The 25,032-nt window shown below is 39.9% G+C and overlaps 1 protein-coding gene across 1 annotated transcript; it reads right to left on the minus strand.

Moving 5' to 3' along the window:
- Window positions 1–1,499: 1,499 nt before the first annotated feature.
- ARL6 (ARF like GTPase 6) lies at window positions 1,500–24,862 on the minus strand. The gene is made up of 8 exons (XM_020810367.3): window positions 24,772–24,862; window positions 23,381–23,549; window positions 20,541–20,602; window positions 18,936–19,004; window positions 12,723–12,817; window positions 10,797–10,926; window positions 6,156–6,211; window positions 1,500–2,516 (listed from the first exon to the last, which is right to left on the minus strand). Exons 2-8 carry the CDS (start codon window positions 23,501–23,503, stop codon window positions 2,491–2,493), a joined length of 561 nt encoding a protein of 186 aa, XP_020666026.1. The 5' UTR covers window positions 23,504–23,549; window positions 24,772–24,862; the 3' UTR covers window positions 1,500–2,490.
- Window positions 24,863–25,032: the final 170 nt, after the last annotated feature.

The following is a 25,032-nucleotide window of genomic DNA, read 5'->3' on the forward strand; positions in this document are numbered from 1 at the left end:
TAGGAAATTGAAGTATGCCCCTATATAGGTGGCTGTCTGTGATGGTTCAAATTGGGATTTGGCATGGTTCACCTGGAGACCAAGGTCTTGAAGAGTGTCGAGAGTAATTTGGGTAGCTCTGACGGCATCGTGGTAGGAAGCAGAAACTATCATCCAGTTGTCTATATAAAGGAATATAGTGATTTCCTGAAGGCGGAGGTAGGCAGCAACTGGTGTCATACACTTGGTGAAGGTCCTTAGTGTGATGGAGAGTCCGAACGGAAGAGAATGGAACTGGTACGAGATGCCATCGAATCGGAATCGAAGAAATTTGTGGTGACTCGGATGGATAGAGATGTGAAAATACACGTCTTGGAGATCAATGACAACAAATCAGTCTCCCTGTGAAAGAAGAACGATAGTCAGCATTCTGAAACTAGGACGAATGAATTTATTGAGGTTTCTAAGGTCAAGGATGGATGGAGTCCATCCTTTTTCGGTACAGTGAAGTATCTAGAGTAGAAACCATCATGCAGGGCAGATGAAGGGACTAAGAGTATGGCTTGGAGAAGAAGGGAAATTTCTTCTTGAAGTGCGAATGAGTGGGGAGTAGTTTTAATGACAGTGAAAGGTGGAGTATGCTGAAATTCAATGAAACAGCCCTTTTCGATAATTGAAAGGACCCATTGGTCCTTGGTGATTCGACACCATGCACTGAAGAAAGGGTATAACCTGGTTTGAAACGGAGTGGAAACAGTGGTGGAAGATGGAAGGGATGCATTGATACTACTTACCCTTCTTCTGTTGGTGTCGAAAGGGTTGTCCCACTAATCACATGTCTTTAAGCTCTAGAAAATTCTGAGAGGTCCTGCGCAGGTGCAGAACAACCCAACTGTGTTCATTCACAGAGGCCACGAAGAACAAATTACACAAAACCTTGCAATTTAGCGCCAAAGTATTTCTGTATTGTACTTGTTACATTTGGTGTTCAACAGATTGTTCACAGAATGGTTGGAATCCTGTTCATGGAGCTGCATATGCATAAGCATATGCATATGCTGTAAGCTGCCCAGAGACCTTTGGGTAGAGTGGATAGCATATAAGTTAAATAAATAAATAAGGCTGATGATGTCATGAGTGATGGACTTTAATCATTAAGGCCTGAAAACTGCTGCCAATTCCATCCCATTCCCAAGGACCCCAGAGAATTTTCCCCAGGTGGAAAAGTTCCCTACTAGGCTCTGAGCATTGAGGTAGATAGCTTTTAATTAGAGATGAACATCCATGGCTGATTACAGCATTAGCCTTAGCCATGCAGAGCTATGTGAACAGAATTCCAGTCAATGAAGCATATTTACCAGGCCCTTTCTAATAGAGTTGTGCTTGTCATTGCTTATCTTCCCAACACACTGTTGTCACCTAACAATCTGTACTGGTGCTGCCATATATCTAAAGCAGGTCTGAAAGAGTTTTAAATGATCCAAACTTTGAAGAAAGTTTAAAATAAACACAATAGTATGTTAAGGATATTCTATATTTTATTTATCAAAATATTTCAGTTGTTACAGAACAGAATATAATTCAGCACATATCAAGGACAAAGTACTCATACACATCCATAGTGGCTTATAAAAACAATTCACATACAACTAAAAGATGGCAGAGAAATATTAAATGGTATAGGTCATTTCTATGAAAAATAGAATTTAAAATTAAGGTAAAATTCCACTGCAGTTGGCTAGCTTGCAGATTATGCTAAATCATGGTTTAACAAGATGTATTCAGTTAGGAAGGATATGGTGTAAACCCCAGTGTGGCATGCTTTCTTGTTTTGTTTCCACATGGCCTAGAGTACAAATTGGGCACCTTTCAGTTTCCCCAAACTGCCGTATCATTCAGAAGAGGGATTGTATTTTATAATACTCTAGTTGTTTTAACAAGACAGCTTCAGAAACCATTATCTGAAGTTGGCTGATCTGGAGAATAACCAGTTTGTATAAATTACATCCTGTTTGGATGATATAAGTCAATGTTTAGACAAACCACAGGAAGAAGATGCAGAAGTTTTCCTCCCAGGTAGATAGTTGAATAAGGAGTGGATATGAAAGCCTGAGAACCCACAACAGCTTCTTCCACCTCATGCACCTGTCACTAAAACAACATTTTACATGACTGGTACATTAGCCACTATGAGACATTATAAGGAGCATTAAGAGAGCAAAATTATTGTAGCTGCTTCTTTGGTCTCACTTTTTTTTATTTTAAAAAAGCATCTTTTGTTTGTATACAATGATTTTGATGTTCCATCAAACCACTTCCAAATTTTTGGTCAGTATCACGAATGTGCATGTCAGCAGTTACGTTTTTTACAAAAAATAATATTTTACTTTACGGGCTTTTATAAAAGCCAACAAAAAGAAACAAACAGACCTAAAAAAAGTCTTTATGATCAAGGCTCTTCATTTATGTCTACAAATGTTCTTTATGACATTTTCACAGCTCATTGGTTTTTCATGTCTTCATTAGCTGGATCTGATCTATGTAAAAATAAACAAAATTAAAATTAAAATGCTGCTTTCATTAGAAAAATTATTCTGTATTATTATTCTGAATACGTTTATGAAGTCAAATGAAATTATGTCATCAAATCTGTTTAGTTCCTTCGCAGAAATATTACCAAATTTGGGTTCATTTCAGACATGACCATGGTTTGATAATCCAGAGAATCTTTACAGTTCTACATAATCCTGTTCCCTCCTCCCTTTTTTTCTTTGCTAATCCTGCCTGCTGTTGTTTCCAAATTGGACCTTACAGGAAATTAAGGTTAATAAAATCTAGGAAGCAGAAGCAATAGGGTGTGCATTAGAGCAGAATAAGAAGCTTGTGAGAATACTCACAGTTCCCAATATGTTGACTAAATTTAGCCTTCCTGTTTCTATTTCCCTCTTAGAAGAGAAGGACAAACAGATGAACCTCAAACAAAATGTTTTAGTATGCATGTATTAAAATTCCCACCCACCCACCCCAATTCCTTGTAAAATCTAATTTTAGTCTTTGGCATCCTCCTCTTCTGATAATATGTAAAAAATTGAATTATATTAATAGCTTGGAAATGTATGCTTCAAGATGTGTATGAAGAGGTAATGTCTTCTGTACAAGTGCATGGCTTTGTAGAGATTGCCACGTATCACATACATTGAAAACAATCTTTCCCTTATACAGTACTTTTTAAATCTGTAGGTGTAAAAGATGTTTTGAAGGCAGAAGGAGAAGTTGCAAAAAACAAAACAAAACATTACTCTGCAAAAAAAACAAAAAACATATTCAACATTTTTATGGAGCTGCAGTGGATTTTAACCTTGGGTTAAAATGTACAGTCCATCAGGTAAACACCCCCTCCCTGCTCTCTACTTCCAGTCTCTGCTGACATCTAGTGGTCTATAAAATACTTGAGTGAGCTCAGTAACATAGAACATTTTCAAAAGCAGTGCTAAAGTTTTGGCCACTGGACTATGTAAAAGTTACAGACGTTCATCCTTAAATTAAAATGTATAAAGCCTGAACATTTATAAATTGTATGTATTATTTTTGCAATGCACTTTGAATCAAAGGTTGTAAACAGTGTGTACTGGTCAAAATCAAATGATTCATATGGAGTTGACTCCCATTGATTCAGTTGGTCTACTTGAATGAGATTTATTACACCAAGCAACAGGATTTGGGCTGCTGTGTTTTATTCCAACATCCAAACCCAACAGTGCTCAGAAGTCTGCCTGGCAGAGCTAGCTGTGTTGTCCTGGAGTTGGTGCTAGAGTTATCTCAGCTTGTTGTGCTGGGACACTTAAACATTCCTGCTAAGACTATGCAATCAGCTCAGGACATTGTGTCTGCCACAATGGCCATGGGGGTATCTCAAATTATATCTGGCCCCACACACTCTGGACCTGATTTTTTGTATTGATGGGATGACTGTGATCTAGATATGCAGGAGCTCTGTTGTCATAGGCAGATGGCTACCTGGTAGGGTTCAGATTCACTGGGACTCGAAACATCTGCATGATGTGGGACCAATTAAGATGATCCACCTGAAAAAGCTGATAGATCCAAATAGTTTTCAAACAGCTCTTGGGGAGGTTCCTGCCACCTTAGCAGATGAACCTTTTGAAGCCCTTGTTGACCTCTGGAATGGGGAAATAAAAAGGGTGATAGACATCATTGTTCTTAGGTTCCCTTCCCAGGGAATGGAGCCAGGCTTGTTCCCTGGTTTACTAGGGAACTGGTGGTGACGAAGCAAATGGGACATAGACTAGAATGATGATGGTGGAAATCTGGGAACAAGTCTTGACTAGAAATCATTGGAAAAACCTATTCTGTGGCAGTGTTGGCAGCGGAAAAAGTCTTTTGTCACCACTGTGTCTGTATAGAGTCATCTACTGGAGCTGCTTTGAGTCATTAGGGTCTATTATGATCTAATCTGCAAGAGGAGAATTTTAATCACTCAACAGCCTACTGTGAACAATTTGCATGACAATTACTCTGATCAATTCTGACTCAGATGCTGGAGTGATGCTGGAGTAAATGGAGGTCCTGGGATGGGCCTGGAAGGCACTATGTTGCAGTAGCTCTAGTTTTTACTGGGGTGGGGTGTGGGCACACCCAGAATTTGGTGGTGAGGGATGTCTATTTGACCAATACCTTAGCTGTTGGTCTGTATTCCCTATGCTATTTGAGCATCTACATGAAATTGCTAGAATTCTCCAGTGGTTTGTGATTTATTGTCACCAGTATGCCAAGGACACTCAACTCTATCTCTCTTTTCCATTTAAATCCAAGGGAGCTGCCTCTGCCCTAAACTAGTGCTTGAGATTGGTAATGTACAACAGTGAACAAACTGAAGCTTATTCCAGGCAAGGTGCTCTTGGTCAGTGGAAAGGCAGATCAGGAAACAGAAATTCAACCTGTGCTGGTGGAGGTTACACTTCCTCTGAAAATTCAAGTTCATAGCTTGGATGTTATTTCTGAGCCAGGTTACCCAGGTCTCAGGAGTGGTCAGAAGTGTATTTGTACAATTAAAACTAGTGCACCAGCAGTGACCATTCCTTAAGAGGCCTGACTTGGCTATGGTGACACAAACCTTGGTTACTTCCTATTTAGATTACTGCAGTGTGACAGACTGCTGACGGAGATGGTTTGGAAACTTCAGCTGGCCCAAAATGCTCCAGACAGACTACTGACAGGCTGGCTACTGGATTATGTTACACCCACCCATCCTTATTACAACTTTTACTGGCTGCCAGTTTCTGTGCACTATTCAAAATACTGGTCATGGCCTTTAAAGTCCTTTATGGCCGAGCTCCAGGCTATCTGAAAGACTGGATCTCGGCCCCAAGAGTTTTAAGATCCTCAATGGAGCACCTTCTTTCAGCCTTACTACTTTCTCAAGCTTGTCTGGTGAGGACATAAAAGAGGGTGGTTTCTTTGCCTGCTCCCAAATTATGGGACTCCCTTCTCTTCATTCCTTCTCTCAGCAATTGAAAATGTACCTTTTAAGAAAGGCCCTTGAGGTGAAGCAGTGATTTAAAATCTGATTCATCATTTTCAAATAATGTTTCTCAATGTTTGTATACATACTTTTGAGTTTTATTGGTACGTTTTTAGTTGTGGATTTAAAATATTTTTGTATACCAGTTTAGGATTCCATTAGGGAAGAAAGGTATAATAAATTTTTTATAAAAAATATATCATATCATATCATATCATAACATATGGAAGACAATAATTCTTGTACTAATTGTTCATAATGATAGGCATAAAGGTATGAGTCAGAAATTTAAAACAGTAAATATTTTATATTTTACACAGACTACAAGCAGCACTTTCGAAAATAATTTTAGTCTAAATTAATGTGCAAATTAGGAATAAACCTTTTTACTTTTTCTTTCCTTTTTTGTTAGCTTAAAGGGAAGTTCTAATGAGAGAGAAAGAGAAGTGCAGGGAAAAAGAAGAAGAAACAAGGATCTAAAAGACAATGGTTGATAAGGATACTCACTGTGTAATTTGATCTGGTGGCAGAAATAGGTGGGAAAAAAAGCAAAATGTAATGGTGGAAAAGATTATAAAAGAAAAAGAAAAAGATTAATGGAAAAGAGAAGGTAAGAAAAAATGATGAAACATACCTTGAAGCCAATCTACACCTTCTTGCAATCCTTCGCCTTTAAGAGCATCACTTGCACTACAATGAATAAAGAACATTAAGTAGGACCAGAAGTAGATGACATACGTGTAACTGCTGCCAATGTGCTGCTTCTACTAGTAAAAGAAAATGTTTTACTGGCAACCTGGCACCTCAGTAATTAGTTGCAGCAAATTACGCAAACACAAATAGGATTCTGGCTATTATGCCCAGTTTTCTGCTCCATAAGAGGTAGCTAAGGAAGTAAAGTGGGGGAGGGGACATCGAAACTCAAACTCTATTCAGTTGTGAGCCAGAACATAGAAAAAAGCAAGTTCTAATACATGTGGTGACTATATATGGAAACAACAGTTTCTTCCTCTTTGGACTGATAGCAAAGGGAGCAGAACTATTGCATACCCCTTATTGCATGTGTTGTCCACACAGTTTTAACACAATAGTGCTCTGTAAGTGTCTAATTCCAGTATCAAAGAGTCTTTAAATAGCTGAGACAGAACTGGTGAGATACCCACTGTGCTAGCACCATATTAAAATTCAATTAATACTCTTTACGTGCCAACATTATTTTAATTCTTTACCTTGATATTGGTATGGCAGAACAAGTGGTACTGGATCCTAAAGGTCATCAAATCCTTGTTAAGAGAGGGAGTAGTCCCTGCCCCATTAAAGGAGGCAGTGATTCGCCCACTCCTAAAAAAGCCTAATCTGGACCCAGATCTAGTGATCAACTATCAACCAGTGGCAAACCTCCCTTTTCTGGGCAAGGGGTTGGAATGTTTGGTGGCTGAGCAGCTCCAGGCTCTCCTGGATGAAACGGATTATCTAGATCCATTTCAATCAAGTATCAGACCGGGTTACGGGACGGAGACTGCCTTGGTCACCCTGTTTGACGACCTTTGCCGGGAGAGAGACAAGCGGAATGCATCCCTGTTGATTCTCCTAGACCTCTCAGCGGCTTTTGACACCATCGAGCATGGAGTCCTTCTGGACATATTGGCTGGGATGGGAGGCACCGTTTTACGGTGGTTCCACTCCTACCTGGCTGATTGGGTCCAGAAGGTGGTGCTGGGGGACAGTAGCTCTGATTCATGGCAGTTGCATCATGGGGTTCCTCAGGGCTCTATACTGCCCCCATGCTATTCAATATCTACATGAGCCGCCCAGAGTAGACTATGTCTAGATGGGCGGCATATAAAAGCAATAAATAAATAAGTAAGTAAATAAATAAATAGATGAAACCGATGGGGGAGGTCGTTAGGAGGTTTGGGCTGAGGAGTCAGCAATATACTGACGACACCCAGCTCTACCTCTCATTCTCTACCAATCCAGGTGTGGCAGTCGCTGTTCTGAACTCATGCCTGAACTCAATAATGGACTGGATGAGGGTCAATAAACTGAGGCTCAATCCAGACAAGTCTGAAGTGCTGCTGGTAGGTGCTCCACCAGATAGGTTAAAGGGCAATTTCCCTGCCCTAGACGTGGTTACACTCCCATAGATTAAAGGGCAATTTCCCTGCCCTAGACGTGGTTACACTCCCCTTTAAGGACAGCATCCACAGCTTGGGGGTGCTCCTTGACCCGGGTCTGACCTTGGAAGCCCAGGTCGACTCGGTGTTCAGGGGTGCCTTCTTATAGTTGCGGAGAATATATCAACTTCGCCCTTACTTGGATGAGTGCAGCCTGGCAACAGTCACACATCATTGGTAACAATGGAGTACTGCAATGCGCTATATGTGGGGCAGCCTTTGAAGATGGTCTGGTGACTGCAACTGGCATAGAACCTGGCAGCGCGGCTAGTAAGTGGTGCTGCCACGCAGACTCATATCACGTTGGTTCTGAAAAATTTACACTGGCTGCTGGATGCTGCTCAGGCCCAATTCAAAGTGCTTACTTTGACATACAAAGCCCTAAACAGCTTAGGACCTGGTTATTTAAAGCACTGGTTCTTAACCTTGGGTTACTCAGGAGTTTTGGACTGCAACTCCCAGAAGCCTTCACCACCAGCTGTCCTGACTGGGGTTTCTGGGGGTTGCAGTTCAAAAGCATCCGAGTAACAAAGGTTAAGAACCACTGATTTAAAGGACTGCCTTCTTCCGTACGAGCCTGCCCATACTCTAAGATCACGCCAGGAGGCCCTTCTGAAGGTGGCATCCCTGAAAGAGGTGAGGAGGATGGCATGCCGAAATAGGGCCTTCTCGACTGTCCCCCCCCCCCACTTTGGAACACCCTCCCTATAGAGAGCCACCTGGCTCCAACACTTTTGGCTTTTCGATGCCAGGCAAAGACCTTTCTGTTTAGCCAGGATTTTAATTAAATAGTATCCTTTAGCTGGCCGTATGAGCAGCAGGATTTATTAATGATAAATTGACTGTTTTAATATATGGTATTATTATAATATTACCTATTTTTAATGGTTTTAATGTTGTACACCACTCAGAGCATTGGTAATGGTGCGGCTAAAAATCTTGTAAATAAATGAACAAATAAATAAACAAATAAATAAATACAGACGTGAGACCACAACACATGTCAACAGATTATCTGTTCATCTATTGACTCTGCTATTTTGCATGTTATGTTATTCTTTGAAAATCAAAATTAGAGTGCTAATTGATATGAGAGTAAACATATGCAGTGTTCATTATATGTAATGAAGCAACAATACCCAATCAACTTCCTTAGAATTTTCTCCTTAGTGTTTGCAAAGGAGAACAGGCATTTAGGTAGATTTATCAGAAAGCGTGAGCTACTGAAGGACCAATCCAAATCTTTTACCCCATTACTCTTTGAAATGTATTATGCAACCTTCTACATCTACAATAACAATGGGGTGGACAGGATCAAAATAATGCATGTGCTTAGACCTATGGAGCAGATGGTGAGCAGGAATAGGATTTCTACCATGTCTACCACTTCCCTCTGACTAAATGAGGACTCCTAATCCTTTTAGCTAAAGAAAACTTAGTAGGCTAAGCGCCTGTAAATAGTTTAGTAACCAAGTAGTTCATGATGATGAGTTTTCTGTTAGGTATTTGAGATGTGTAAGTTTGGGGAGGGGCACCTTTTGTTCTCATTCTGTACAAATATTACAGGATTTGAAATGTTTTTATTCATCCCAATATTGCTGAATGTATAGTTTTCAGAATAAAATAGATAATGAATTATACACAGATTTGTTAGATAGCACAAATGGACAGCTTTTTCAGTTGCCAGATGTCTCATAATGAGCAGAACAAACATTTTTCCAATGAATAGAGGTATCAAATAGAGAAAATTGCAAAAATATTCAACATGAAAGAAGGTTAGTCTAAAGATTTGTTTCTATGTCAAATCAAAGAAAGATCATACAGCAGACAGAAGCATGCCAATGGGCAGTGGATGCAATTAGAATACATATGGAAGACTGCATTACAAGGGAATTAATAGTACTTGGGTTTAGAAGTGTACCTAATATCTTACCATAACAACCACAGATATATATTTCATTCAAATAAGAAAGACATGAATCTGAGAAGAGGCAGGAAAATTTCACACTATTTACTACTGTAATTCACTTTTTGGTAGAGTAATGGGCTAGCTAAACATTCTACAGGTACTTAATACATTACATGAATATTACTTCAGCTGAGTCCAACAGGCTTTGCAGTAGGTGTGTCTTTAAAGATAGTGAAAAACATCCATTGATGCTTTCAGAAGAGTACTAGTGGAAGCACACTACATTGGTTACCCTGGTTGCCAGTGCATGTCTGGGCTGAATTTAAAGGGCTTCAAACCTTTACATTGTTTAGGGCTACATTAGTTGAAGGACTACCTTTACCCACATCAACTTCCTTGCATTTTGCAATCAGTTTTCAAAGCCCTGCTATCATTTTTACTACTTAAGAAAAGCAGGCTGCTAACCATTAGGAAGCAGATTTTCACAGCTGTAGACTCACAGTGGTGGACCCGCAGTTGTGGAATACATTGCCAACTTGTCACTATAGGCCTTTTAAGAGTTAGTTGTCGTCTCTGAATTTTTACTAAAATATAAGCGCTTGTGATGGGTTACTGTAGTGAGATGGTTTCAGTACTTTTTTCTAGCCGCTTAGAGTGGTATAGATTTACCAGATGAGCGGGATATAAATCAAATTAATAATAATAATAATAATAATAATAATAATAATAATAATAATAATAATAATAATAATAATAATAATAATAATAATAATAATAATAATAATAATAATATTTTTCTATTTTCTCTTTTTTAAGTTTTGTAACTTGTGGATTTTGAAAAGCTGGTTTATGAATGGTTAATTTTGCATGGATGTTTACTAATTTATTGTTGTGTTTATATGATCCCTTGGAAGCTATATATTGTATATAAATACTTTGATGGAATTAAATTTAGAAACAAATATAACCTTAAGCATGAATTCCTCTTATGGTTTTAACCATACTATAATTTGTTAAGTTTCAGTCCATGTATGTAATCTGGTCCCAATAACAACAAGCTTTTGCAGTTTCTACAACTATGTACTACTACGTATGCCACTTGAATAAAAGAGCACTTCATGATACCAAAGTCAGTAGTTTAAACATTCCAGACCAATGGAAATACAAAACAATTGTATGCCAATTTTACCAGATATGCCATGGCTTGTCTTTGATGTTTTCCAATGCTAGTAAGTGAGAAACCTTTACAGAAGACACAGCATCTCTGAGGTCCATCTTGTTTGCAAAGAACAAAATTGGTATTCGTCGATGCTTAAGATCTAGGAGTAAGACAAGATTTTGCTAAATTTGTCACAATTTACAGAATACAAACTTTGAGAAAGAAGATGGATACATATCTTGCTTAGCTGCATCCTAGTAAAATGCACATTCTTTGGCCACAGTGACTCATGTGCCTGTTTCTGTAGAGTTCTGAAAGTAATATTCCCCAAACTCAAACAGATGTTCAAGGCTGCAGGTGCAAATTGTTTATAATGGAAATCCCCTATGCATCATCATAAACTCTCTCTTCAAATTAAAGTCGTACTAAGCAGGTCTTCATCAAGAATTAATCAAAGGAGCTAAGGAGATGATTCAGGGATGCAAAGTCTACTATTAAATGGTGGCACACCTATATGCAATAAGAATCCACATGAACAAGTCAACTTACTACAGACAGCATCTGGCCATTGTTACAAGCAAGGTTTTGATTTCTTAAAAAAAGAAAGATATTAAGCCTGCCCCAGATCCATGCCACTTGCCTTGGTAAGCTGGTTTCCCGAGCAGTTACTGTTGCTCGGTGATAAAGGAAAGGCACACAGAGACACTTTTTATTACTGTTATTACATCAGAGTCTGGACTCTGGCATAAAAAAATAGATTTTAGTACTGAATTCTGGTGTAAATTTACATTTAGGTTAAAAGACTCAGTATACCAAAGTACTGATCTTAATAAGCATAAATGATGTTCCCAGAATGCATGGGAATTTCAAAAGCAGAGGTCTTTCCCTTGCACACATCTACAAACAATGCATATTTAGGACATGGACAACAAACCATATTATGCTGGAAGCAGAGCCAGAGGTATGGCCCTACAGCTCCTTTTTCCAAGTAAAGGAAGCTGCTGTATTGTTGGTATAAAAAACACAAAATTAACAATAGTTTAAATAGAAAATAATGTATTGTATTAAAATTGTTCCCAAGTTGTCCCACAGCTCATTCAGAAGAATCCTAACTGATACCACTTCCTGCCTACAATCCTATTGCAAAGTTTCAAAAGCAAAACCATTGATATGCATTTTTGTTACACCCTACTCACCCCATTTTTCAACAGCACATAAATAGGAGGTGGGAACATGAGTTAGCTCTTGCTAGTAAAAGGAACAAGCCACAAGTAAAAAATTCACTAAGCCACAAAAATAATGTTCTCCATTTCCTTTTTGTATTTTAGTTTTCTAATTATTAAAAGGCATTTTATTACTTTAGCTCTTACTGCCTTCAGTTCAAATCAGAGGGTTGGGTTTAATGTTTATTGTATTAATTTTGAATTAAATCAGTTCCATAGTTGTGACATTTTTAAATAGAAAAATATGCCACAGGACTGGGAAACCTGTGACTCTCCAACTGTTGGACTGTCACAGGTTTCCCAGTCCTGGGCAGCACAGATAATGGTGAGGAGTAAGATGAGCCACATTTGACCAACATCTGGAGGACAACGCCGCTAAGTCTTTGTGTGTATTATGTGCTGTCAAGTCAAAACTGACTTGGAACAAACCCAATAAGGCTTTCAAGGATATATCCGGAATGTATTCGGGAAGGCTTTCACGGCCGGGATCTAATGGTTCTGGGTTTTTTTGGGCTCGTTGGCCGTGTTCTGAACACGACCAAAGAGCCTGAAAAACCCACAACAACCATATATCTGACATCTTAGTTGGTCACCCTCTCCACTACACCACATTGGGTGTCTCAATTTTGGTACAGCTACCAAAATTCTTTAATTCAACTCCTACCAGGAAAAGAATTGTTTTACACTGAAGACAGTTCATAGGATTAAAGCAAAGGATAAAGGGTCTCCTCACCTGGATGATTCAAGAGAGTGTCAAGTTCTTCTTTGGCCACAACCATTCTTAGTTTGTCACTGCTATCAATGACAAAAATAATGGCCTGGCAATCTCTGTACAATATAGAAAGCAAAAGAGTATATTACCGGTTCTCTAAAATAATGAATAGCAAAGTAAGTAGTCAGAATTCTACTACAATTATATATTGTTTTATTTTATTTTACAATTTATCAATGAAAGTACCACTTTTGTATCAGTGGGGAAGTATCTCAAAGCAGAAGATGGTAGTTCAACAATTCTTTAGACCAGACTACTTCCCCAGTTTCAAACTTGAACAAAGTTCACAGCAATGCATTAAAAGAAACCATCCAACCAATCACTGAATGCAAGAGTGCAAATTTCAAATACACAGACAAATTTAAATTATAGGTAAAGGTAAAGGTTCCACATGACATTTAGTCCAGTCGTGTCCGACTCTAGGGGGCGGTGCCCATGCCCGTTTCCAAGCCATAGAGCCAGCATTTGTCCGAAGACAGTTTCTGTGGTCACATGGCCAGCTCAATTAGACACGGAACGCTGTTACCTTCCCACCGAGGTGGTACCTATTTATCTACTCGCATTTTACATGCTTTTGAACTGCTAGGCTGCAGAAGCTGGGACAAGCGACGGGAGCTCACTCTGTTGTGTGGATTCGATCTTATGACTGCTGGTCTTCTGACCTTGCAGCGCAGAGGCTTCTGTGGTTTAACCCACAGCATCACCACATCCATTTTATTTAAATTATAATAACATATAATTATATGCTACCAAGTCAATTCTAATGTACGGTGACTGCCATTTAAAATAATTTGTATTACTGTCCATTAAGAGCCAAATAACTGGAATATACCTCTAGGCTTAAATCACCCCTTTTGATATTTGAAAGTATTTATTCTAATATATCAGCCAATAATCTATAAAAACAGCACTTTAGGCCAAGTAAACACTCAAAACACAACCAGTTACAAAACTGGTAAGTCAAGAAAAGCCTTGAAAAAATGTTTAACTGAAGGAAAAATACAGCACAGAGCAAGGAAAAGCAGGCATGCATGCTCATACCATATATATATACACCATCTAAAAAGCTAATAATAATAATAGATTGATTGACAGACAGACAGACAGATAGATGTAGAAAGCTAAAAATGATATCCCACAGCACAATTTGGTCTTTGAGTTATCCCATATGTGCAGTAACTAAACATGTATAATTGGATTATCTCCAATAAACTGTTTCAGGTTTTTAATCATTGCTGTTTCTATTTGAATCAACTGCTTTCTTACTTATACTCAGTCCAAATTAACAAATGACCAAAGGAATAAAATTAAATAATGAAATCTGTGAGTACCACACTACTATTTCTTCATATTTGTTCTTATCAACTTCTTATTTCTTGCAACATGATTTTTTTTTACCACTGAACACAAAACAACCAAAATTATGGTAGAAAAAGAAGGCAGAACCCCAAAAACTGTAACGGGGGGGGGGGAAATTATTTTTAAAAAGAAAGGTTACTTACAGTACCTGTAACTCTGGTTCTTTGAGTGGTCATTTGTGAATTCACACTATAGGGTTAATCTGTGCTTGCGCAGAAGTTCCTGGAATATTCTAGAGCTTTATCACATGTTTGTCAGGATCGCCCCATAGTACATGTGGTCTGCCCATCCCTGAGGCTGCCTCAGTTCCTAAGAACAGCCCGCTGCTGTGCAATAAGACAGATGTGACGGACAGAGGGGAGGACAGGTGGGAAGTGTGAATTCACAGATGACCACTTGAAGAACCAGAGTTACAGCTAAATAACCTCTCTTCTTTGTGGCCTCTCTGAATGCACACTATAGGGTGATTAACAAGCTGACTTATCGGAGGAGGGATGTCACAGAAGGATTGATGAGAGTACAGCTCTGCTGAAGGCCACATCCGTCTTGGCTCTAACATCAAGCCAGTTCGTTCGTTCGTTTAGTCGTTTAGTTGTGTCCGACTCTTCGTGACCCCATGGACCAGAGCACGCCAGGCCCGCCTATCTTCCACTGCCTCCCGGAGTTGTGTCAAATTCATGTTGGTTGCTTCGCAGACACTGTCCAGCCATCTCATCCTCGGTCGTCCCCTTCTCCTCTTGCCGTCACACTTTCCTAACATCAAGTTTTTTTCCAAGGAGTCTTTTCTTCTCATGAGATGGCCAAAGTACTGGAGCCTCAGCTTCAGGATCTGTCCTTCCAGTGAGCACCTAGGGTTGATTTCCTTTAGAACTGATAGGTTTGTTCTCCTTGCAGTCCAGGGGATTCTCAAGAGCCTCCTCCAGCACCACAATTCAAAGGCATCAATTCTTCAGCGGTCTGCTTTCTTTATGGTCCAGCTCTCACTTCCATACATCACTACAGGAAAAACCATAGCTTTGACTATTCGGACTTTTGTTGGCAATGTGATGTCTCTGCTTTTTAAGATGCTGTCAAGATTTGTCATCGCCTTCCTCCCAAGAAGCAGGCATCTTTTAATTTCGTGGCTGCTGTCTCCATCTGCAGTGATCATGGAGCCCAGGAAAATAAAATCTGTCACTGCCTCCATGTCTTCCCCTTCTATTTCCCAGGAAGTGATGGGACCAATGGCCATGATCTTAGTCTTTTTGATGTTGAGTTTCAGACCGTTTTTTGCACTCTCCTCTTTCACTCTCATTACAAGGTTCTTTAATTCCTCCTCACTTTCTGCCATCAGAGTGGTATCATCTGCATAGGCGAAGCAAAGGTGGACGGAGTCGACCAGGTGGAAGCCTTGCATATATCAGGAATAGGTACAACTCTGTGGAAGTAGCAACAGCCCTTGTGAAGTGTGCAGTAAGGTGTGATGGCAAAGGCTTACGGACAGGCTAGTAAGCCAGACGTATTGTTGCCATAATCCAGTGAGAAATGGTCTGAGAGGAAATACACGATCCCCTATTAGGTAAATGTGGAGTAACGAAAAGTCTGTTGGATTTGCGGAAAGAGGAAGTTCTGTTTATGTAAAACGCAAGGGCCCACTGAATGGGTAGCAATCGTTCGAGGTCGTTGGATGGCGATAGGGAAAAAAGATAGGTTGTTTTAGATGAAATTCAGAGAAAACTTTTGGTAAAAAGGAGACATCTGGATATAGAATGACTTTGTCCAGGTGAAGCTGGAGGTAAGGTGGGTCTATTTGGAGGGTGGAGAGTTTGCTTGCGGGCAGAGGTGACAGCAACAAGAAATAAGGTTTTGAATGACAGAAGGCGTTCAAATGTAGTCACTAGTGGTTTGAAAGGAGGTAAAGTAAGACAGCATAGGACTCTGTCCTTTGAAATTCTACTTTACATCATTTTATAAAACAGCAATGTTGTCATTAAATCATGTCCGACTCTTCGTGACCCCATGGACTAGAGCACGCCAGGCCCTTCTGTCTTCCACTGCCTCCCGGAGTTTAGTCAAATTCATGTTGGTAGCTTCGATGACACTGTCCAACCATCTCGTCCTCTGTCGTCCCCTTCTCCTCTTGCCCTCACACTTTCCCAACATCAGGGTCTTTTCCAGGAAGCCTTTTCTTCTCAATGGCCAAAGTATTGGAGCCTCAACTTCAGGATTTGCCCTTCCAGTGAGCACTCAGGGTTGATTTCCTTCAAAATGGATAGGTTTGTTCTCTTTGCAGTCCAGGATACTCTCAAGAGTCTCCTCCAGCACCACAATTCAAAAGCGTCAATTCTTTGGTGCTCAGCCTTCTTTATAGTTTAGCTCTCACTTTCATACATCACTACTGGAAAAACCATAGCTTTCACTATGCAGACCTTTGTTAGCAAGACAATGTCTCTACATTTTAAGGTGCTATCTAGATTTGTCATCGCTTTCCTCCCAAGAAGCAGGTGTCTTTTAATTTCATGGCTGCTGTCACCATCTGCAGTGATCATGGAGCCCAAGAAAATAAAATCTGTCACTGCCTCCATATCTTCCTCTTCTACAGTAGTGCCTCGCATTACGATGTTAATTCATTCCAGCGAAATCGTTGTAGAACGAAAACATCGTAAAGCGATTTTTAAAAGCCCATAGAAACACATTAAAACCCGATGAATGCATTCCTATGGGCTTGAAACTCACTGTTCAGTGAAGATCCTCCATAGCACGGCCATTTTCGCTGCCCGTGCAGTGAGGAATCCGTCCCAGAAAACAGCGGGTGGCCATTTTTTAACGCAGCAACCATTTTGAAACTGTTGATGAACTGTGCAAAAATCTTCATTTTGCGATAATCGGTTAGCGAAGGAGGTAACCAACCGATCATCACAAAGCGAAAAAACCCCATAGGAAACATCGTTTTGCAATCGCTTTTGCGATCACAAAAATTCTTCGTTATGCAATTTCATCATTAAACGAAGCGCTCGTCTTGCGAGGCACCATTGTATTTGCCAGGAGGTGATGGGGCCAGTGGCCATGATCTTAGTTTGTTTGATGTTGAGCTTCAGAACATTTTGGTACTCTCTTTCACCCTCAATATGAGGGTCCTTAATTCCTCCTCACTTTCTGCCATCAGAGTGGTATCATCTGCATATCTGAGGTTGTTGATATTTCTTCCGGCAGTTTTAATTCCGGTTTGCATATAAGTTAAATAAGCAGGGGGAAAATATACAGCCTTGTCGTACTTCTTTCCCAATTTTGAACCAATCAGTTGTTCCACGTCCATTTCTAACTGTTGCTTCCTATCCCACATAGAGATTTATTAGGAGATAGATAAGGGGGTCAGGCACTCCCATTTCTTTAAGAACTTGCCATAGTTTGCTGTGGTCCACGCAGTCAAAGGCTTTTGCGTAGTCAATGAAGCAGAAGCGGATGTTTTTCTAGAACTCTCTGGCTTTCTCCACAATTCAGTGCATGTTAGCAATTTGGTCTCTAGTTCCTCTGCCCCTTCAAAATCCAGCTTGTACTTCTGGGAGTTCTTGGTCCACATACTGCTGAAACTTAACTTGTGGGATTTTGAGCATAACCTTGCTAGTGTGTGAGATGAGTACAATTCTATGGTAGTTGGAGCATTCTTTGGCATTGCCCTTCTTTCGGATTGGGATGTCGAACAATCTTTTCCAGTCCTCTGGCCACTGCTGAGTTTTCCAAACTTGCTGGCAAATTGAGTGTAGCACCTCAACAGCATCATATTTTAAGATTTTAAATAGTTCAACTTGTATGCCATCACCTCCACCAGCCTTGTTGTTAGCCGTGATTTCTAAGGCCCACTTGACTTCACTCTCCAGGATGTCTGGCTCAAGGTCAGCAACCACGCTATCTGGGTTGTCTGGGACATCCATATCTTTCTGGTATAATTCTTCTATGTATTTTTGCCACCTCTTCTTGATGTCTTCTGCTTCTGTTAGGTCCCTACCATCACTTACAAAACAGCAATAGTCCTCTCCAAATTTTAAGAGCATATAAGTTATATACAAGAGCTGTACTCTCCTGTTTATATATTGAAGCCATTATTATTAAAAAGTGCTACAACAGGCCCTTTTACTGGTGTGTTAATAATCCTGATGCAAGAACAACTACTTGACTTTTTCATACCCCTACCTCCGCAATATCCTCCCCATAATCCTTTCTCATATCCCTACATCCCCAATATCCTCCCCATAATCCTTCATTACTTACAGCAGCGGTCCCCAACCTTTTTGTGGCCACGGACCAGTTGGGGGGAGCAAGCTCCTTGTGCAGGGGATGGGGGAACCCCTGCGTTCACATGGTAGGCATGTTTGTGAGTGCGACACGCCTCCCGCAGGCACAACACATACACCACATGAGCGCGACACACCCACCGCGCAAGCATGCAGGGGGGAGATCCGTATCCGCGGCCCAGTTCCGGGAAGCCCACGGACCGGGACTGGGTCGCAAATCAGGGCTTGACGACTCCTGATTTACCATGAAGATTTTATTGCTATGCAACATATACATCAGCAACTTATTTGTGAGGTACATACAGCTTTTATATCTGCGTGACATTTCCACACCTGAACTTTTACATTCATATTATAAATACTGGAAAACTCTGGAATACTGAATTCTGCATTGTTCCGGCCTGGTAAGGTTATTCTAGTTATACAGAAGCATCATAATCATATTACTCCACAACTTCTCAAGCCAAGTAATTAAAATAAATTTCATACAGAAAATATTAAATACTTAAAGTTTTTGATTGTGTTAGAACTAAAGACGACTTACTTGTAGTAATGCTCCCACAGATTTCTGTACCTGCCTTGACCTGACATATCAAATACAGTGAACGACAAACTGCAAGAAACAGTAAATCATAAAATTAAAACTGAAACACATTTAATGTAATCCTATGTAAAATCTCTGTGCCTACTCAACACAATAGTCTTTATTTCTCAGTATGTATTTCATAAAAAGTTTTGGGTAGCATATTAGTTTACTCAAGGTTTTGAGTGAACTTTCAAACTTACATAATCCTATACACATCTGTAGAGTCCTCTCCGGAATGGAACACACCTTCACTTAATATGCATCAGATTGCACTGCAAAGATCAACATCAGCTTTTGCAGTAATGAACATTTGTTGTTATTGTTTAGTCGTTAAGTCATGTTCGACTCTTCGTGACCCCCACGGACCAGAGCATGCCAGGCCCTCCTGTCTTCCACTACCTCCTGGAAATTTAGTAACAAAATTTATGTTTGAACCTGAATTTTCTATAAAAACCCAGAATATTGGGAAAAAATTTCCACTGAATTTAGGGTGTGATCAGATGGTGAGAAAGGTGTGTGTGACTGTACCAGAGAGGGTCTCTCTGTGATCTCCCTTGAAGTGGGCCTTCCGTCCACTGAGAAATCACTCCAGCCAAGCCCTCCTCCCCCCAAAAATAGTAGTCCTATTGCTGGCTTGAAATGGTGCAGCTTCGGCACAAATCGGGGATGGGCTGGAGTGCTATTGTGGGGAAGTAGCTCACACCAAACTGTTCTACAACTGTCCAAAATGTGAGCCCATGTGATCATACCCTTAGTGAGACTTACATTCAAGTTATCAAGCTTATATGTGAGCACGTCAAGAAACCACAAACAATATACAAATAACATACCGTATTTTTCGCTCCATAAGACGCACCTTTCCATAAGACACACCAATTTTTTAGGAGAAGAAAACAGGAAAATATAATCTGTTTTCTTCGCTCCATAAGACGCACAGACTTTCCACCCCCCTGTTTTGTGGGAAAAAAGTGAGTCTTATGGTGCAAAAAATACAGTAATACTCTATCAAGATCTCCACTATCTTTACTTGTTCATCTTTATGATTCATAAGTTCCAAACAATAATAGACTCAATAATACACGTTGAATGCTAAAATGGCTCACTTCCAAATAAATGCACACTGAATTCATGCTCTTAGCAGTTTTTTATGCTTTCACATGCCTTTTTGCTATAGCACAGTGCATGATGTTCAAAGTAAGAATGTTGAACATTTCAGATGATATGCCTGAGCTCCCAGTTGCAGCTTGGAGCCTCAGAACATTTCCTTTTAGCTCCTCCACACACTCATCAACTTTATTTGACAAAAACTGACAGAACACTGAAAGACATCAGAATTTCGCACAGTGTCCTTTTCAAGTCAACAGACAACTTATTCATATAGTTCTAAATGTTTGCAACTTGTGAACAACAGGGTTCTCATAACAAAGATACAATTACAGGTAGCATAGGATGAAGATATGACAATTCAAATGTTTTCACCAGTACACCCCACTAGAAAGCTTGTTCTTTAATACACAAATGTATAGCTTATTAAACAGGATATCCAAATGAAAAAGGTTCTACCTTGATGTCTTGAATTTTTCTATAGTAAATCCTATTGTGGGAACAATATCTTGGGTCTGAGCCTAGAAAGGACACAAATTTATCTTAAAAACAACAGCATAATTTAAAATGAGCAACTCTTCAGTTCTCCCTGATCCAAACAACACTGCAAGGATCAGGTGCAATCATATAATGATTCTTAGAAAATTTATGTTATGCAGTGATGTCTCCAATAGAAAAAAAAAAACACAAAAAGAAAGGGGTTATGAATAAATGAAATATTTTCTTTTAAAATTTGGCTCTCTGATTCTTATTACACAGAACTGCAACTCTGCATGGTTTTTCTAAAATTCAACTTGAATTCAAAATCAGCAGTCTATCACTTAAAGCATATCATACAGTGGTGCCTTGACTTATAAACATCCCTACTTACGACCATTTCGAGTTACAACCAGCTCCGGCTTATGAACAGAAAAAGGCAAGGAAAAATGTGAGAAATTCAAATTTCTAACTGTAGGTGGCGATGAGGCTGCTTCTTTGTAGCTCTTTCGCCCCAGCAGAGTGTGCGTCGGAGGCGGCTTTGGACTGCCTCCTTCTGCTTCTGAGTGAGTGTGTGTGTGTGTTTGCAAGGAGGCTTCGAGCTGCCTGGTAAGATAAGGTGCTGCTTTTTGCTTTTTAAAAACTGTTCTGGGTGTTTTTGCAGCGTGGTTTTGAGCTTGGGGGGTTATGTTTCTGTACTGTGATGGGTCTTGGGGGGTTTGTTTTTTGGTTCCCCCATTTCAGATGGGTCTTGGGGGTGTTGCTTTTGGGTTCCCCCCCATTTCTGATGGTTCTTGGGGGGCTTGTTTGTTTGGGTTGTTTTCCCATTTCCGATGGGTCCTGCATGCTGCCCTTGCTTTTTCCTTTGTTTTCTTCGCATTTCTGACCTGCGCCCTTTGTTCTCTGTGCATTTCCAAACTGCTGCATTTGTTTTCTGTGCATTTCCAATGGGCCTTGCATGCTTGATTGCTATTCTCCCTCCCCCCCCGCCAAAAGGGATTAATCGTGTTTCCAATGTCTTGCAGTGATTTTTTTTTGTGATTTTTTTCTTCGGCCGGAACACATTAATGGGGTTTCAATATATTTCTATGGGAAATGGTGCTTCGACAGACCATCCAATGGTTTCCAATGGAGAAAATTAAAAAAATCATCATAAATTAACGAAGTGTCAGAACAACACCAAAATCAGTTTGCATAGGTTTCAGGAGGTGGACTAACCATTGCAATCATTTAAAACAGTGTCCAAACATTGTAAGACACTTTTACAGGAGCGAAAAAGGACTTCGCAAAGGCATTGAAATGTATTGAGTCGGCTTCAATACATTCCAATATAGGAAACATTGTTTCACTCAATGATGTTTCCTATGGGGATTTTCACTGAACGATGGCAATCCGTTCCAATTGGAACGGATTAACCGGTTTTCAATGCATTCCTATGAGAAATGGTGTTTCACAGAACGATGTTTCACACAACGTTGATTTTTTTGGAACCAATTAACATCGTTGTGTGAGGCACCACTGTATGTGGGAACTGAAGACACTTTTGGTATCTTCAGAAGCGCCTTAACATGTGAAGACATTTTAGATGCTCCAAATATTTTAAAGATTGAAGGCAGTCTATCTTAACTCAGAAGGAAAATTATGCAACTGAATTTTATCTTGCAATATTAGCTGTTTATAAAATTGCATTATACGTTTAGGGTGCTTCTAATTTATGTGTGCATGTATGTTTTCTACCTTACTAACCATGGATTCAAATTACAAAATATAGCATTTCACCTTCGAATTTTCTGACATAGAGCACTATTTGACAGTGGTATGAACTATATCAGAATATCAGAAAATGATGGAGTTTCCTTTGGTGGTGGTTTTTAAGGAACGATTTGATGACAATTTATCAGGTATGCTTCAGCTGTTTATTTTGTACACTGCCAGGAGTAGACTTAATGACCCACTGCCAGCTTTATAATTATAGAATCCTATTCTAACCTGTTTCCCTGAAAATAAGACCTAACCTGAAAATAAGCCCTAGTCTGATTTTTCAGGATGCTCGTAATATAAGCCCTACCCCAAAAGACCTAATATCTTTATTCCTATCTGTTTCTTAAAAGCCAAAAGCATTAGAAAAATGATTTAATTTGAAAGCACAAATATGATAAAAAATCAGGTTAAATAGTATTTATTAAAGGTACATATACATATATGAGAAAATGTGTGTATTAGCAGATTTTCCTTCCTGTTTGCTACCAATAGCTAAAGCACACACAGAATCATCCAGAGGCCAAAGCAACAACTAAACTAAGCAAAAATAATTTTGAGTTTCCATCCAAAATATATACTGTATTGTATATTACATTATAGTTTTCAATCTATTTTTTACTTAATCCTTTGAGAAAAAAACTTGGCATAGCAGGTTTGTTTTATTTTTGGTATTTTCATTGCATTTCTTCTTTCAGCTGCACTATGCTGAACCGTATTAAACTGAAGGAAATTTTGTTTGACTACTCTGGACTGCTAAAGTTGCGTTCTTCATCTCCCTTATTAGAAAATACTGGCATATACTTCTGTTTAAATATCTGTAGGATTGCGCTGCAAATTACACGTAGTTGGAACATATGACAATTCTCATTAAAATACACATTTTAGTATTGTGATGCATATCAAAAATTAATGTAACAAAGTGATCTGTCCATACACACAATATCTTAAATGTTAATATCCTAACGTTGAACACAGATTTTTTTACAGATCTATCCAATGACAAGAATTAGTTTCTCAGCAGAATTTGTCAAACTGTGGATTGCATTGAAATGACTACTTACATTAGAAGGTTTCAGCTTGTTAATAATAGTTGTTTTGCCACTATTGTCTAATCCAAGGCACAAAACATGAACTTCTTTCTTCTTCAGGCCAAGCCAGCCTGCTAGTTTGTCAAACAATCCCATAATTTTGAGTGAATGGCACAAACAAAGCTGGTATCTGAGAAGTTGCCTATTTGAAAAAGTTGAAATTAGAAAATGTCCGGAGACATTAAAGACAAAACCATTGTGAGAGAAAATGGTTTCAAACAGTGTCACAGGAGGTTGGTTAATATAAGTAATTAGAAGATAAGCTGATTATTTCGGAAGAGTCTTCTTGTCAAGCAGTCTGACTACTTATTGCTCTGCCTAAAACAGCGTTATCTTAAGGTTAGTGGACAACTGTGAATTCAGTGCAACAAGATGCATAAATCTATTTAAAATATAAGTTATTTCTAATGCCATTAACACCTTGTAATTACATAATAAAAGAATGGGAAAAAAATCTGTGTACAAAGCTGTGCTGCTCAAAACTGTGCAATTAAAGGGAGAAGTGTAGATGCTGTATCATGTTTCTGCTGAGCTACTTTTATCACAAACATGAGATAGCTGGGCGCAACTAAGGTCAAAAGAAATAGCTCAGTTTTTCCTTAACAAGTTCCCACCTATGGGAAGAATATATCTACAGTGCTATAGGAGACAGCATAAACCAGTCACCCTAGGGTAGCACCATTCTTGAAGAAACCAAAAAGTTCTGACAACTTACACGTGAAACAGCAATATTTTCCAACCGGTTTTTAGTAAGAACCATAAATAAAATCGCCCAACATTCTGTGTTAAAAGACCAGCAGTAATAGCCATCTTGTTTATTTCTCTCGCATGCCAGAGCAGAGCCTGAGCATCAGGCCAGCAACCCTATGCCTGTGTAAGAGACGAGGAAACCCCAATAACGAACAGCTTCCTTTCAAACAGAACCGCGGCCTCCGCCTGCCATCCTACGACAGGCTCGGCAGATAGTAAATGATCCAGCTCTGAAGAGTCAGGTGGGGCAGCAGTGCCTAGTAGCCACTTCAGATGGGGAAGGCCCCGGTTCAAAATTCCGCCTCAGTTCGGAGACAGAACCTAAGGAAAGCCCCCTTGTCCTTCTCAGCCCAATTTAATTATCTCACAGGCATCTCGCAAGGGAGGGAGAGAAGAGGCTGCTCTCAATATCTCAGACGAAAAGCACGACACAATAATAACAATAATTTTTATTATTAATCTCCAAGCCGGGGCAGAACTCTTCAGCTCAGCCGATGCTGAGGGACTAAATATTGTAACACACACACACACACACACACACCTCACGCGCCAGCGCCTCTCTTTTCCTATCACTTCCTACGGGGGGGGGGGAAGGAACCCCCAAGGATACTCACGTAGGAAAGCCGTCAGCTTGGCCTTGAGAGAACGACCTCCAGCCTCCGGACGCTTGCGTCGTTGCCTAGGTAACAGAATCTCTTTCCCCCCCCCCGCCGCCGCCGCCGCCGCCGCCGCCGCCACGCCTTCTGTGGGATGGAGCGCTCTTTCCGCACCTTCTCATTGGCTGTATTATTTCAATAGTCCTCCGCGCCGCAAGGGACTGCTATCGCCGTGAAGGGCCGAGGGGGGGCGGAAAGACACCATAGAATAATAGAGGA

This window comes from Pogona vitticeps, chromosome 3 (assembly GCF_051106095.1).
Source record: "Pogona vitticeps strain Pit_001003342236 chromosome 3, PviZW2.1, whole genome shotgun sequence".
NCBI lineage: Eukaryota > Metazoa > Chordata > Lepidosauria > Squamata > Agamidae > Pogona > Pogona vitticeps.